Below are 17436 nucleotides of genomic sequence, written 5' to 3'. Positions count from 1 at the left end.
CGCTTTATTGACAAGTTGCATGAATATTAGTGATGGTGATCATTTGGCGGAGTAACAAGGCTTTTCAAATAGTGGGGTGGGGTGGGGGTGGGCCCCCCTCGGGGGACATGCCGCTATAAAATATGATGAGGAAAAACTGCTGTGTTCTTGTCTTTAACCTTAAAACAGATACTATGCAGAGGTGTACTTAGAGCAATTTTATAGACAAATTGTACTATTTGTAGGCGCAACATTTTTTTTTTCCGGGGGGGCGTAAGAGTAAATAATTAAATAACTTTTACTTAATTACATTGAGTTTTATTCCCATCTCGACATTTATTCATAGCATGCGGCGGCCATTTTTTATATTTGTCATTATTTAAAACCATTAATATTAATATTATTTACTTTCAACACTTAAATCTCTAGATTAACTTTAGAGCTAGCTGTCGATTATAAGGGTTTTTTGTCCTTTTCGTTATCATTTTAAGCAATGACAGTTTAAAAAAAAAAACAACACTAAAATTCTCAGGGACCCAAAAGGGTGAGAATGTTAAAAATATTTCATTCAGATTTTTTTAAAACTTTCCACACTGAAATGTGTAGATAAACGTCAGATCTGTCCGTCAATGGTAATTTTTTATTGTTTTTTTGTTAAAGAAAACCCTGTTTTTTTATGGCAAACACAAAATATGCATTATTTCCACCCCAAAAAATATTCAAAGTGGAATATTAGATGTGAAGTAATAACATTGATTTTAATTAATTAGTGATTTTTAGAAAATGACAGTTTAACAGGTTTTTTTTTTTTAATCCCACTAAAATTCTCAGGGACCCAAGAGAATGGGTGGGGGGGGGGGGGGGGGGGGGGGCGCATAAGAGTAAATAGTTAAGAACACACCAACATACTTTTAGTACTTTTACTTAATTACATTGAGTTTTATTCCCATCTCGACATTTATTCATAGTATGCGGCGGCCATTTTGATATTTGTCATTAATTAAAACCAATACATTATAAAGTTTTTTTTTTAACCTTTAGGGTCCCGGGGTCATAAAAATGTTACAAATATATTTTAATTTTATTTACTTTCAACGCTTAAATCTCTAGATCAACTTTAGAGCTATCTGTTGATTATAAGGTGTTAAAAATAGCTCATTCAGTTTTTTGTTTTTTTTTACTTTCAACACTGAAATCTGTCGATCAACTTCAGATCTATCTGTCAATGATCATTTTAGATGATTGTTTTTTTGTTCAAGAAAACCCTGATATTATGGCAAAAATACAAAATATGCAAAATTTCCTCACCCCCCAAAAATGTTCAAAGCGGAATATTTGATGTGAAGTAATTGGAGCCTTAAATATGTAACAACATTGATTTTGATTCATTACCTTTTTAAGCAATGACTGTTAAAAAAATAAACACTAAAATGATCAGGGATCCAAAAGGGTCCCACTCATTAAAGTGTTAAAAAAAAGTCATATATTAATATTATTTACTTTCAACGCTTAAATCTTTAGATCAACTTTAGAGCTATCTATCGATTATAAGGTTTTTTTTGCCCGTTTTATTAAAGAAAACCCTGTTTTTTTTATGGGAAAACCACAAAATATGCAATATTTCCACCCTAAAAATGTTCAAAGTGGAATATTAGATGTGAAGTAATTGGAGCCTTAAATATGTCAATAATTCATAACAACATTGATTTTAATTCTTTTTTTTTTTTTTGAACAATGACAGTCTAACAGTTTAAAAAAAAATCTCACTACAATTCTCAGGGACCCAAAAGGGTCCCACTCATTAAAGTGTTAAAACTAGTTCATTCAGATTTTTTTTTTTTTACTTTCAACACTGAACTCTGTAGATTAACTTCAGATCTACCGGTCAATGGTAATTTAAATATTTTTGTTTGTTTGTTTTAAACCCTTTTTGTTAAAGAAACCCCTGTTTTTAATGGCATAAATACAAAATATGCAATATTTCCCCCCCAAAAAATGTTCAAAGTGGAATATTAGATGTGGAGATTAGTTTGGAGCCTTAAATATGTCAATAATTCATAACATTGATTTAATTCATTATTATTTTTTGAACAATGAGTTTAAAAAAAAAATTGTTTGTTTTAAACCCTTTTTGTTAAGGAAACTCCTGTTTTTAATGGCAAAAATACAGAATATGCAATATTTCCACCCTAAAAATGTTTAAAGTGGAATGTTAGATGTGAAATAATTGGAGCCTTAAATATGTCAATAATTCATAACAACATTGATTTTAATTCATTATTATTTTTTGAACAATGACAGTCTAACAGTTTAAAAAAAATCTCACTACAATTCTCAGGGACTCATTAAAGTGTTAAAACTAGTTCATTCAGATTTTTTTTTTTTTTTACTTTCAACACTGAACTCTGTAGATTAACTTCAGATCTACTGGTCAATGTTAATTTAAATATTTTTTTTGTTTGTTTTAAACCCTTTTTGTTAAAGAAACCCCTGTTTTTAATGGCATAAATACAAAATATGCAATATTTACCCCCCAAAAAATGTTCAAAGTGGAATATTAGATGTGGAGATTAGATTGGAGCCTTAAATATGTCAATAATTCATAACATTGATTTAATTCATTATTATTTTTTGAACAATGAGTTTAAAAAAAAATTGTTTGTTTTAAACCCTTTTTGTTAAAGAAACCCTGTTTTAATGGCAAAAATACAGAATATGCAATATTTCCACCCTAAAAAATGTTTAAAGTGGAATATTAGATGTGAAGTAATTGGAGCCTTAAATATGTCAATAATTAATAACAACATTCATTATTATTTTTTTAACAATGAGTTTAAAAAAAAATCCCACTAAAATTCTCAGGGACCCAAAAGGGTCCCACTCATTAAAGTGTTAAAAATAGTTCATTCAGATTTTTTTTTTTTTTTTACTTTCAACACTGAAATTTGTAGATCAACTTCAGATCTATCTGTCAATGATCATTTTAGATTTTTGATTGTTTTTTTTGTTAAAGAAAACCCTGATAATACGGCAAAAATATTCCCCCACCCCAAAACATATTTCAAAGTGTAATATTTGATGTGCAATGATTGGAGCTTAACTATGTCAATAATTTATTATTATCTTTTCAAGCAATGACAGTTTAAAAAAAAAAAAAAACACTAAAATGATCAGGGATCCAAAAGGGTTCCACTTATTAAAGTGTTAAAAAAAAAAGTCATACAGATTTTTTTTATGTATATTTGCTTTCAATATGGAAATCTGTAGATCAATTGCAGATCTACAGGTCAATGAACATTTTTGATGTTGTTTTACGCCCTTTTTATTTAAGAAACTCCTGTTATTAATGGCAAAACTACAAAATATGCAATATTTTCCCCAAAAAATATTTCAAAGTATGGTGTGAAGTAATTGTGGCCTTGAATATGTCAATAATTCATAACAACATTGATTTTGATTCATTATTATTTTTTGAGCAATGATGTTGATTAGATTGTGGGTGTTGCCGCTCATAAACATCTCACACCCAAGTGTCCTAGGCTGTATTGTGGGATTCTAAAACCCCTCAAGAGTTAAAAGTACCCTCCTCAAAAAGAGGGTTTTTATTTGTCCCGTTTGACTCAGGTTTCTATGGCAACGGCTCCTCTGACATTTAGATTGTGGGGTTTGCCGCTCATCAACATTTTGCACCCTAATGTCCTAGGCTGTATTGTGGTACTCTAAAACTCCTCGAGAGTTAAAAAATAAGGTCCTGAGGAAGAGGGTTTGTCATTTGTCCCATTTGACTCGGGTTTCCATGGCAACAGCTCCTCTGATGTTGGTTAAATTGTGGGGGTTGCCGCTCATAAACATCTCACACCTAAGTGTCCTATGCTGTATTGTTGGATTCTAAAACTTCTCAAGAGTTAAAAGTATCCTCCTCAAAAAGAGGAGGGTTTTCATTTGTCCAGTTTGACTCAGGTTTCCATGGCAACGGCATCTCTTATGTATGGATTGTGGGGGTTGCCGCTCATCAACATTTTGCACCCTCGTGTCCTAGGCTGTATTGTGGGAGTCTAAAACTCCCCAAGAGTTAAAAATACACTCAAGATAAGGAAGGTTGACTCAGGTTTCCACGGCAACAACTCTTTTGTTGATTAGCTTGTGGGGGTTGCCGCTCATAAACATCTCACACCTAAGTGTCCTATGCTGTATTGTTGGATTCTAAAACTTCTCAAGAGTTAAAAGTATCCTCCCCAAAAAGAGGAGGGTTTTCATTTGTCTCGTTTGACTCAGGTCTCCATGGCAACGGCATCTCTGATATATGGATTGTGGGGGTTGCCGCTCATCAACATTTTGCACCCTCGTGTCCTAGGCTGTATTTTGGGAGTCTAAAACTCCTCGAGGGTTAAAAATACACTCAAGAAGAGGAAGGTTGACTCAGGTTTCCACGGCAACAACTCTTCTGTTGGTTAGATTGTGGGGGTTGCCGCTCATAAACATTTTGCACCCTAGTGTCCTAGGCTGAATTGTGGGAGTCTAAAACGCCTCGAGAGTTAAAAAAGGGTTTGTCATTTGTCCAGTTTGACTCAGGTATACTACGGCAACAACTCCTCTGATGATGATCATAAACACCACGCACCCTAGTGTCCGAGGCTGTGTTGTGGGACTCTAAAACTCTTTGAGTTCAAAAATACACGCAAGAAGAGGAAGGTTGACTCAGTTTCCACAGTAACAAGTCCTCTGTTGATTAGATTGCGGGGTTGCCGCTCATAAACACCACACACCCTAGTGTCCTATGCTGTATTGTGGGATTCTAAAACTCTTCAAGAGTTAAAAGTATCCTCCTCAAAAAGAGGAGGGTTTTCATTTTTCCCGTTTGACTCAGATTTCCATGGCAACGGCTCCTCTGATGTTTAGATTGTGGGGGTTGCCGCTCAACATTTTGCACCCTAATGTCCTAGGCTGTATTGTGGGAGTCCAAAACTCAAGAGTTAAACAATAATCTCCCGAAGAAGAGGGTTTGTCATTTGTCCCATTTGACTCAGGTTTCCATGGCAACCCTGATGTTTGTTAGATTGTGGGGGTTGCCGCTCATAAACATCTCCCACCCAAGTGTCCTCAGCTGTATTGTGGGACTTTAAAACTCAAGAGTTAAAAATACACTCAAGAAAATTCAGGTTGACTTAGGTTCCCACAGCAACGACTCTCCCGTTGATTTGAATGCAGTGGTTTCCGCTCATAAATAAAATAGACTATTTAGTTATATAATTGCTACATGCAAAATATGATGGAAAGACTAGTGTACGCTAGCATTAAAAATAAATGATTTCCCTGTAAAGCATGTTAAATATCTGCCTTAAAGGGGAACATTATCACCAGACCTATGTAAGCATCAATATATACCTTGATGTTGCAGAAAAAATACCTTTTTTTTTTTTTTAACCGATTTCCGAACTCTAAATGGGTGAATTTTGGCGAATTAAACGTGATGTCACATCGGGAAGCAATCCGCCATTTTCTCAAACACATTACAAACACCCAGTCAAATCAGCTCTGTTATTTTCCGTTTTTTCGACTGTTTTCCAAACCTTGGAGACATCATGCCTCGTCGGTGTGTTGTCGGAGGGTGTAACAACACGAACAGGGACGGATTCAAGTTGCACCAGTGGCCCAAAGATGCGAAAGTGGCAAGAAATTGGACGTTTGTTCCGCACACTTTACCGACGAAAGCTATGCTACGACAGAGATGGCAAGAATGTGTGGATATCCTGCGACACTCAAAGCAGATGCATTTCCAACTGGACTGGACAGATCAGCTTTCAGGAAAAGAGAGCGGATGAGGGTATGTCTCCAGAATATATTAATTGATGAAAACTGGGCTGTCTGCACTCTCAAAGTGCATGTTGTTGCCAAATGTATTTCATATGCTGTAAACCTAGTTCATAGTTGTTAGTTTCCTTTAATGCCAAACAAACACATACCAATCGTTGGTTAGAAGGCGATCGCCAAATTCGTCCTCGCTTTCTCCCGTGTCGCTGGCTGTCGTGTCGTTTTCGTCGGTTTCGCTTGCATACGGTTCAAACCGATATGGCTCAATAACTTCAGTTTCTTCTTCAATTTCGTTTTCGCTACCTGCCTCCACACTACAACCATCCGTCTCAATACATGCGTAATCTGTTGAATCGGTTAAGCCGCTGAAATCCGAGTCTGATTCCGAGCCAATGTCGCTATAGCTTGCTGTTCTATGCGCCATGTTTGTTTGTGTTGGTATCGCTGTGTGACGTCCCAGGAAAATGGACGGGTGTATATAACGATGGTTAAAATCAGGCACTTTGAAGCTTTTTTTAGGGATATTGCGTGATGGGTAAAATTTTGAAAAAAACTTTGAAAAATAAAATAAGCCACTGGGAACTGATTTTCAATGGTTTTAACCCTTCTGAAATTGTGATAATGTTCCCCTTTAAATACTTGATCAAATACTCTTAAGAGCACTTAAATGGATGTTTTATTTTCACAATATAGAAAAAAATGACAACTCAAAACAGGATCTTGTCTTTATTTTTATTTACAACTGTGCACAAGAGTCACTTTGCATTCCGAGTCCATTTGTACTGGTGATGGCAGTGCGATGTAAAATGGAAGTAATCACACGTATCGTCTTTACCAGCTCAGCACGGACAAGTCAACACGTTTCCTGGACTTGTTCTCGGAAATTGAATTTTTTTTTTTTTTACAGTACCGAAACGTCAAAGCTAAATATTGCAGTAGAATCGCATCACTAATAAGTCACAATATTCTTTCATGCCACTGCAGTTCCTCCTTAGGCCAGTAGAGGTCGGTATTGAGTCCTAATGTCCTCAAAGTGCAGATGGTTCGTTATCGGAAGCAGATTGCTTCTGTCCTCAGTGAGGTCCTTGGTGGTCCCGTGTGGCCGTCACCATGCGCTGGTACCAGTTCTTCACCTTGGTGTTAGACATCATGTCGTCAAAGGCCTGGAGGCCCTCCATCACCCGGAGAACGCCAAACACCGCCTGCCGGGGGGGGGGAGACGGAGAAGACGTGTTGGGTTTATATCCGCGTATAGCGCAAACGTTAGCGTGGCGGTGTTTCCGCACCAGGTCGGCCAGGTTGGGACAATCGCCGCCCATGAACTTCCTCTTCTTGCCGATGGCCGCCACCCAGTCGTTGACGGCCTTGTAGAGGTCCTGCCGCACGTCGTCCTGCAGGTTGTGCCTGTGCGTCGCGGCCGACAAGGCGTGAGACCAAACACCCGCCAGAACCCGAGACGTTTCTACCGTTCGCGCGCACTCACCGACTTTTCAGCCTCTTAGCGATGACAAACATGGCCGCCGCACCCACGTACTTGGCGAAGAAGCCTTCGAAGGAGCCGAACTTGCCCTCGCGCACGATGTAGTCGAAGGACGCCAGCGCCTCGCCGGTGGTCCGGTACACGTTGGGTGAGATGAGGTGCACCAGCCAGTCGTCGGCCCACTGACGCCACTTCATCTCTTCCCTGACCACACCCAACCAGGACCAGCGGTCACAACGCTAGCCAGCTAACACGCCTAGCTTTATTTCATTTCTGGCTGAATGTGGTGCAGTTACACAACCGGCCACTAGATGGGAGTGTTACTCTGCAACTTGACTGACAACCCTGGCCTCGATGATGCAAACTTACTTCTGCATGTCTTTCTCAGGGTAGACCAGCGTGGTGTCGGCCTCGCTCAGCATGAGCCAGTACTTGTTGTTGTACTCCGTCACCGCCTTGCCGCGCTCGTTCACCGACTTCATCTCGGGGTAACAGCCGACGATGTCGGACATCTTCTTCTCCCTGCGAGTTAGCATTGTTTTTGAAAGACAACCTTTTGCGGCTAACATTTTCTGCCACGTAGCAAATGGCGCTACTAATGCAAACGCAAGCAGCTCGCTATGGCAGCCATGTTGCTAACACACCTTTAGTCCGGAACACGGCTCTTTATTACGGAGCAATGCAGCCCCTCATTGCTGCCAGTGTTAGCATGTTAACTGTTAGCATTTTAGCTATTTTACGCATGTGAAAATGTATTGATCATTCCTGTACTTAGTGTTACCTTCGAATGTGCTAGCATGTTAAGATTTTAGCTATTTTATTATGTGAAAATATCTTGATGCTTCCAGTGCTTAGTGCTACTTTTGTATGTGTTAGCATTAGAGATGTCCGATAATATCGACCTGCCGATATTATCGGCCAATAAATGCTTTAAAAATGTAATATCGGAAAATTATCGGTATCGTTTTTTGTTTTTTTATTTTGTTTTTTTTATTAAATCAACATAAAAAACACAAGATACACTTACAATTAGTGCACCAACCCAAAAAAACTCCCTCCCTCATTATATATCAATACAGTCTGCAAGGGATACAGTCCGTAAGCACACATGATTGTGCGTGCTGCTGGTCCACTAACAGTACTAACCTAACAGTTAATTTTACTCATTATCATTAATTACTAGTTTCTATGTAACCATTTTTATATTGTTTTACTTTCTTTTTTATTCAAGAAAATGTTTGTAATTTATTTATCTTATTTTATTTTATTTAAAAAAAAAAAAAGGACCTTTTCTTCACCATACCTGGTTGTCCAGATCAGGCATAATAATGTGTTAATTCCACGACTGTATATATTGGTTGATATCGATATCTGTAATTAAAGAGTTGGACAATATCGGAATATCTGCAAAAAGCCATTATCGGACATCCCTAGTTAGCATGTTAACTGTTAGAATTTTACAAAAGGTACTTGTTAGCATGCTGGAATTTTAGCTATTTTACTTAATTGAAATTGCCTTTATGCTTCCAGTGCTTAGTGATACCTTTGTAAGTGCTAGCATGTTAACAGTTAGCATGTTAGAATTTTAGATATTTTACCCATGTCAAAATGCCTTGATGCTTCCAGTGCTTAGTGTTAACATGCCAGCACATACAAAGGTAGCACTAAGCACTGGAAGCATCAAGGCATTTTGACATGGGTAAAATATCTAAAATTCTAGCATGCTAACAGTTACCTTTGTAAGTGCTGGCATGTTAACTGTTAGCATGCTAGAATTGTAGATATTTTACCCATGTCAAAATGCCTTGATGCTTCCAGTGCTTAGTGCTACCTTCCAGTGCTTAGTGCTACCTTTGTATGTGCTGGCATGTTAACACTAAGCACTGGAAGAATCAAGGCATTTTGACATGGGTAAAATATCTAAAATTCTAACATGCTAACAGTTAACATGCTAGCACTTACAAAGGTATCACTAAGCACTGGAAGCATAAAGGCAATTTCAATTAAGTAAAATAGCTAGATGCACCTTAGTCATATTTTGGTACTTGATAAATGCTAATGTTAGTATGCTACTTTTTTTAAATATACACCTCAGTCATATTTTAAAACTTGATGCATGTTAGCGTTAGCATGCAAGCTTTTTTTTTTTTTAAAGCTAATTTTATAAGTATACACCTTAGTCATATTTTGGTACTTGTAACATTAGTATGCTAGCTTTTTTAAAGACAAATTTAAAAGGTATACACCTCAGTCATATATTGGTACTAAATGCATGCTAATGTTAGCATGCTAGTTAATTAAAGATGCACCTTAGTCATATTTTGGTACTTGATAAATGCTAATGTTAGTATGCTAATTTTTTTTTTTTTTTAAATATACACATCAGTCATATTTTAGTACTTGATGCATGTTAGCGTTAGCATGCAAGCTTTTTTAAAACTAATTTTATAAGTATATACCTCAGTCATATTTTGGTACTTGTAACATTAGTATGCTAGCTTTTTTTAAAGACAAATTTAAAGGTATACACCTCAGCCGTATATTGGTACTAAATGCATGCTAATGTTAGCATGCTAGTTTTTTAAAGATGCACCTTAATCATATTTTGGTACTTGATAAATGCTAATGTTAGTATGCTACTTTTTTTTTTTTTTAATATACACCTCAGTCATATTTTAGTACTCTATGCATGTTAGCGTTAGCATGCAAGCTTCTTTTTTTTTTTAAAGCTAATTTTATAAGTATATACCTCAGTCATATTTTGGTACGTGTAACATTAGTATGCTAGCTTTTTTTAAAGACAAATTTAAAGGTATACACCTCAGTCATATATTGGTACTAAATGCATGCTAATGTTAGCATGCTAGTTTCTTAAAGATGCACCTTAGTCATATTTTGGTACTTGATAAATGCTAATGTTAGTATGCTACTTTTTAAAAAATATATACATCAGTCATAATTTTAGTACTTGATGCATGTTAGCGTTAGCATGCTAGCTTTTTTAAAGCTAACTTTGTAAGTATACACCTCAGTCATATTTTGACCCTTGGTATGCTACCTTTTTTTTTTTTAAATACAAATTTAAAGGTATACACCACAGCCGCACATTGGTACTTAATGCATGCTAATGTTAGCATGCTAGCTTTGTAAAGCTATTTATTTAAGTATACACCTCAGTCCCATTTTAATACTTGATGCATGTTAGCGTTAGCATGCTAGCTTTTTTAAAGCTAATTTTGTGAGTATATACCTCAGTCATATTTTGGTACTTGCAACATTGGTATGCTAGCTTTTCTTTTTTTTTTTAAAGGCAAATTTAAAGGTATACATATTCGTACTTAATGCATACTAAGTTAGCATGCTAAAATTTTAAACCAAATCTTCAAGTAGACACCTCAGAGTAATATATGTTGGTACTTGACACATGTTACCATCAACATGCTAACATTAGTATGTTAGATTTTTAAGCTAATTTAACAGGTATACACCCCAGTTTCATAAATGTTGATATTTCACTGATTAACTGTAAGCATGCTATTTAGCATGCTAGTTTTTCTTGAGCTATTTTTGCTGACTTACTTGCTGACTAAGTAGGACTTGAGGGAGCTGATGATGACGGTCGAATCGTTCAGTTGCTGCCGATTAAAAAGAAAGAAAAGAAAACACGAGGTCAAGTCCTCAGAACTGTAAGAAAGACTTCCGGGCGTCCTACCAGGTCCTCGTCCACCATCAGGATGGGCACTTTTCTGTAGGCGGACCACTTGATCTCCTGGCGCATGACAGGGTTGACCTCCACGATGTCGTAGGCCAGACCTTGGTAGTCCAGGAAGGCTCGCACTTTGCTGCAGAAGGGGCAGGTCTTGTACTGGTACAGGGTCAGCCTCAAGCCTCGGTCTGACACCTGGAACAGGAACCAGGTTTGTATTAGAATACCAGCACCTCCACCAGTAACAATCCTACAAGGAAATATTGCATTTTGTAAGTATACACCTCACTCATATTTTAGTACTTGATGCATGCTAGCTTTTTAAAGCTCATTTTGTAAGTATACACCTCCGTCATATTTTTGTACTTAATGCATGCTAACGTTAGCATGTTAGCTTTTTCAGGCTAACTTTGTAAGTATACACCTCAGTCATATTTTTGTACTTGATGCATGCTAACATTAGTATGCTAGCTTTTTTATGCTAACTTGTAAGTTTGCACCTCAGTCATTTTGGTACTTGATGCATGCTAATGTTAGCATGCTAACTTTTTAAAGCAATTTTTTCTAAGTATACCCCTCTGTCCTATTTTAGCACTTGAAGCATTTTAGCGTTAGCATGCTTGCTTTTTTTAAAGCTATTTTTTTTAAGTATACACCTTGCTCATATTTTAGTACTTGAACCATGCTAGCCTTTTTAGGCTAACTTTGTAAGTATACACATCATATTTTTGTACTTGATGCATGCTAACGTTAGCATGTTAGCTTTTTTAGGCTAACTTTGTAAGTATACACCTCAGTCATATTTTTGTACTTGATGAATGCTAACATTAGTATGCTAGCTTTTTTAGGCTAACTTTGTAAGTTTGCACCTCAGTCATTTTGGTACTTGATGCATGCTAAAGTTAGCATGCTAACTTTTTAAAGCTATTTTTTCTAAGTATACCCCTCTGTCTTTTTTAGCACTTGAAGCATTTTAGCGCTAGCATGCTTGCTTTTTAAAGCTTTTTTTTTTTTTAAGTATACACCTTGCTCATATTTTAGTACTTGAAGCATACTAGCTTTTTAAGGCTAACTTTATAAGTATACACATCATATTTTTGTACTTGATGCATGCTAACATTAGCATGTTAGCTTTTTTAGGCTAACTTTGTAAGTATACACCTCAGTCACATTTTGGTGCTTGATGCATGCTAATGTTGGTATGTTAGCTTTTTTAGGCTAATTTTGTAAGTATACACATAGACATCTTATAGATGCAGCATTGGCTGCTGTGACGCGAGAAATTCGGCCGCCATCTTGAAGTGGTGAAGACAGTTGACAGGTAGAAAACAAAGATGCTAAACTGACAGTTAGAAAACTAAGATGCTAAACTGACAGTTGACAGGTAGAAAACAAAGATGCTAAACTGACAGTTGACAGGTAGAAAACAAAGATGCCGGGCTGGTGTTCAGCATTTTCCTGCTCAAATGAGCGGACTGTTGAAAATAGGAATCGGGGGATTACTTTTCACAAGTAAGATTTAACATTAACGTACTATTGGTTGTATTTTGTGAAAAGAATAATAAGTAATATATGTTAGCTAACTAGACAATCAGATGGACAGTGGCTATACAGTGTTATACAAGTCTAAATGTAAAACAAAATTCACCAGCCGCCACTGATTATGATGCATGCTCATTTTAGGCAAAGTATAAGACAATACTTTAACAGTATAATTGTAACCAGGAATAAGTCTTCAAGTAACAATATTCAAATACTAACAATGTTGGGTAAGACAGAATTTGGTTTTATTCTGAATCCAGCGAAACAGATTGGTGGTTTTAGCTGATATAAAGACTTTCAGGTGTTTATATATGTTTATGTTTAAGTATTTGGCAGACGCTTTTATCCAAAGCGACATACATAAAAAAATACATATAAAACAATCACTGTAAACATTATCATGTTGTACAATATATCAATACAAAGTGTCAAGACAGAATAAACTCTCTGCTGCTGCAGCAACAGAGATACAGTTCCTAAGATATATAGATATCTAATGTATTCATACATTGTTTATGTAGGATATACGCATGTATATATAACTGAATCATATTGTTTCTTCAATTTAAAAATAGCTGACCGTTTTTTCCCCCCCTTCTCTGGGATTATATTCCCAGTTTTGATCTTGGACGTCTGGTCACTTATAGCATAAAAGAATATTCTATTACTGTTAAGCAAACTATGAATAATAAAACACACCAAAACATGTGTCCTTTATCATAGCTACGCGTATGACAAAAAAAAGTGTGAAAATCAGTGGTATTCAGTGAGGTAAGATCGCTGACAGTTCATTGCTCCTGCCAAATTAATTGCACTGAGTGGAGCGGATCACCACTCCAAGATGGCGGCCTCGCATCTCGTCAGCGCCAGTAGCGCTCGATGCTGCGTACCCTTAGAAGCAGTCTATGAGTATACACCTCAGCATACTTGCCAACTCTCCCGGATTTTCCGGGAGACTCACGAAATTCAGCGCCTCTCCCGAAAACCTCCTGGGACAAAATTTCTCCTGAAAATCTCCCGAAATTCAGGCGGACCTGAGTGATGTGTCGACAGCCTGTTTTCACGTCCGCTTTCCCACAATATAAACAGGGTACCTGCCCAATCACGTTATAACTGTAGAATGATCGAGGGCGAGTTCTTGGTTTCTTATGTGGGTTTATTGTTGGGCAGTTTCATTAACGTCCTCCCAGCGCGGTAACAACACACAACAACATGTGTTTCGTCTGTTTGTCTGACGTAAACAGCAATGTTGTGACACTCTTAAATAGGACAATACTGCCATCTACTGTACATGCATATGTGACAATAACATCTACGGCTTTTAAAGAGTGCACAACTGCGCACACAACAAGGAGACGAAGCAGAAGAACAAAGAAGATACAGCCATGGCGTAAAATGAAGAAATACGCTTGTAAGTTCCAAACCGCAGCTGTGATTGGACCTGCCTGGATAGCCTCCGGGAAGAAGTAGTGGACTACCAAGTGCTTGGCAGTGAAGATCTTCCTCAGGAAGCAAAGATTGACCGGTTTTGGGCCATGCTAGGGAGAGATGGAAGATTCCAGACTAGGGATGTCCCGATCCAGGTTTTTGCACTTCCGATCCGATACCGATATTGTTTTTGCATTTCCGATCCGATACCGATACTGACCGATACTGGCCTATCCGAGCATGTATTAAAGTTTAAAGTTATTTAGCCTACTTAGTTGTCAGAATCAAGTTGAAAAGGGTTTTAGTACTCTTGATAACAACTAGCCAGCTGAATTAGGGGAGTTTGAATAATACACAATGGTTGGTAACAAGAAACTGACCTGTTTATTCAAGGATAAACACAAAATAGACAAAATTATACATGACAAACAGAAATGGCATCATTGAACTAGGGCTGGGCGATATGGCCTTTTTTTAATATTGCGATATTTTAAGGCCATATTGCGATACACAATATATATCTCGATATTTTGCCTTAGCCTTGAATGAACACTTGATGCATATAATCACAGCAGTATGATGATTCTATGTGTTTTGATTGATTGATTGAGACTTTTATTAGTAGGTTGCACAGTGAAGTACATATTCCGTATAATTGACCACTAAATGGTAACACCCCAATAAGTTTATCAACTTGTTTAAGTTGGGGTCCACTTAAATTGATTCATGATACAGATATATACTATCACATATATACTATCATCATAATACAGTCATCACACAAGATAATCACATTGAATTATTTACATTATTTATAATCCAGGGTGTGGAGGGGGGCGCCGGATGTAAGTGTCAAAAAGACAGCCAAAAGAGTTTGATATGAGAATAAATCTAAAGTTAAAATATAGGGTAGAAATGCACCCATTTGCAGGAAATGTAGTCTTGATTTTCAAAATGTTCTTTCAAGGCTTGCATGTCTACATTAAAAAAATATTCTTCATACTGCATTAATATATGCTACTTTTAAACTTTCATGCAGAGAAGGAAATCACAACTAAAAAAAATCACTAATTTTTTCATAAGGTGATGTGGAATTTTTTTGCCTCTGCATTTTGATGGTGTGGGCGTGTGGCACCGAACGGAGATAAGCGTCTCGACAGACGTCACAATATTTGAACAATGATGACGAAAACTGTTGTCTCTGTCGTGTCCGTGTGTCGAAAATTGTTATGCGTTTATTTTTTTATTTGATTTTGTGCGTGGCATAGATTTGCTATGCGCAGAGGACGCTTAAACAGTGCGCAATTGCACAAGCGCGCACCTTAGAGAGAACGTTGGTCACACGGCTGCGCTAGCATCACAGCTAACGTTAGCCATGCTGCTACCTCTCTGCTCGGGGAGGACGTATACGTATGTGACGTACGACGTGACAGTATGTGACGTATGACGTGACAGTATGTGACGTATGACGTGACAGTATGTGACGTGTGTAAGAAGGTGCGCTGCTGTCTGTGAAAAGCACAGACACAGAAAAGAGTGAGAAGAGCCTGTCGTGTAATGCCAGCAGCTAAAAGCAACTGCGTGAGAATTGTGGATGTGTTGAAGGTGTGCTGGAAAATGCGGAACGGAAATTACGGAGCAGCAGAAAAGTGGAATGTATTATTTAAATCGGTGCGTTAGAAAACGCGGACCGGAGTTTTTTTTTAAACTGGATCTGGATCGGCATTTTCCCATGCCTTGCCGATACGCAATTTTTGGCAAATATCGGCAGCCGATCCGATCCAAATATCGGATCGGGACATCCCTATTCCAGACTCTAGTGCATTTGATGAAAGCACTTTTGTGCATGCCACACAGCAATGCATCATCAGAGAGGGTGTTCAGCATGGTTAGAAAAATAGTGACAGAGAATAGAACAAGGATGGACAATTCAACCCTTAACTCAACAATGAGTAGATGAGTATTATGTGTGTGTATATGTGTAAATAAATGAACACTGAAATTGACTTGACTTGGTGAATTCTAGCTGTAAATATACTCCTCCCCTCTTAACCACGCCCCCAACCCCCGACCACCTCCCGAAATCGGAGGTCTCAAGGTTGGCAAGTACGCACCTGTCATATTTTAGTGCTTGATGTATGCTAATGTTTGCTCATATTTTAGTACTTGAAGCATGCTAGCTTTTTTTAGTCTAATTTAGTAAGATACACCTTAGTCATATTTAATTGCCGTTTTCGGGGATAATTTCCTGTTAGCATGGAAGCTAATTAGCTTGCCTAGTTAGCATAAGTGAAGCGCACTTAAGTGTGTAAGTATGGAAGTGTGCCAGTTGAGACAGTCACAAAACATAATAAATGTTGACATTAATATTTCATTCCCGCTCACTTTGCAGTGGTCCTGGGCCAGGTGCTGTTGGACCCAGTAGAACTTGGCGGTGTGGTAGAGACCCAGGCCGCCGCCGAGCAGGAAGGCGCAGCCCAGAGCCCTGCTGCCGCCTACGCGCAGTCCGAACCGGGCCCCCGTCCCGCCGGGACACCCGGTGCCATAGGCTCTCCGGTAGAGGGAGGTGACGGTGCCGGGCTGACTGTCCAGCACTGTCCGGCCGACCTTAAGGAGAGACCTGCCGCAGGCCGCCGCCATCTTGGTTTTACGTAAATTCCCACAATGCATTGCGTAAGAGTCTGCGCGCGGCACACTTCACCCTGCCTGCGGTCTGCCAGGATAAGCACCGCCCACTCATGACGTCACGGGCTACGCATTTATGTTCAATGGTTGTGTTTAAGGTGAACATGAACATTTTTCGGTAGGAAATGGATGGATGGATGGATGAACATTTTAGATAGAAAGAAAACAGCACAGTTTATTGATTTAGCGTTTAATCAGAAGTGAAACAAAATATTTTAAGTTAGGCAGCTGAAAATATTATTTGTTGGAATTATATATATATATATATATATATATATATATATATATATATATATATATATATATATATATATATATACATATATATATATATATATATATATATATATATATATATATATATATATATATATATATGTATATATATATATATATACCTACATCCTGAAAATATGCAAACAAAACTGTGTTTAGATAATTGATACTTCAAACTTGCATAAATAAATCTTAAGGAATATAACATAACTTGGCTTCTGAGAGCTTCAAAATGTGATGAATAAAATGCTAAAGTTGTTGATAAACAAGCAATTATTTTAATAATTAAATATGGTCATTTTAAATGAATTATTATGATAATTTAAAATTAATTACTTCAAATATGTTTATTTGAATGTATAATTCTAATGCCTGGGTGTAATAAGGAGTCAGAAAAAATACAAATAAAAATACAATTAATTTTGATGTTTTTAGCAAAATATAGTAAAAATATATTTAGTTTTTCTTTTTTTTAAATTAATAAATATATTTATTTTTAGGTAAGACAAACATAATTATACAATTTATC

General features: G+C 37.2%; 1 protein-coding gene across 1 annotated transcript; it reads right to left on the bottom strand.

Moving 5' to 3' along the window:
* Positions 1 to 6508: 6508 nt before the first annotated feature.
* On the bottom strand, positions 6509 to 16616 carry ptgesl (prostaglandin E synthase 2-like). The gene is made up of 7 exons (XM_061980429.1): positions 16332 to 16616; positions 10983 to 11171; positions 10850 to 10905; positions 7640 to 7792; positions 7274 to 7474; positions 7077 to 7194; positions 6509 to 6992 (listed from the first exon to the last, which is right to left on the bottom strand). Exons 1-7 carry the CDS (start codon positions 16614 to 16616, stop codon positions 6864 to 6866), a joined length of 1131 nt encoding a protein of 376 aa, XP_061836413.1. The 3' UTR covers positions 6509 to 6863.
* Positions 16617 to 17436: the final 820 nt, after the last annotated feature.

This window comes from Nerophis lumbriciformis, linkage group LG20 (genome assembly GCF_033978685.3).
Source record: "Nerophis lumbriciformis linkage group LG20, RoL_Nlum_v2.1, whole genome shotgun sequence".
NCBI classification, from domain to species: domain Eukaryota; kingdom Metazoa; phylum Chordata; class Actinopteri; order Syngnathiformes; family Syngnathidae; genus Nerophis; species Nerophis lumbriciformis.
This window is presented reverse-complemented; position numbering and strand designations above follow the sequence as displayed.

Coding starts and splice junctions, on each gene's coding strand:
- ptgesl (XM_061980429.1), bottom strand. CDS start 16,616: ATGCATTGTGGGAATTTACGTAAAACCAAGATGGCGGCGGCCTGCGGC. Junction 10,906..10,982: donor TGATGGTGGACGAGGACCTG/GTAGGACGCCCG, acceptor TTTAATCGGCAG/CAACTGAACGATTCGACCGT. Junction 6,993..7,076: donor GTCCCAACCTGGCCGACCTG/GTGCGGAAACAC, acceptor CCCCCCCGGCAG/GCGGTGTTTGGCGTTCTCCG.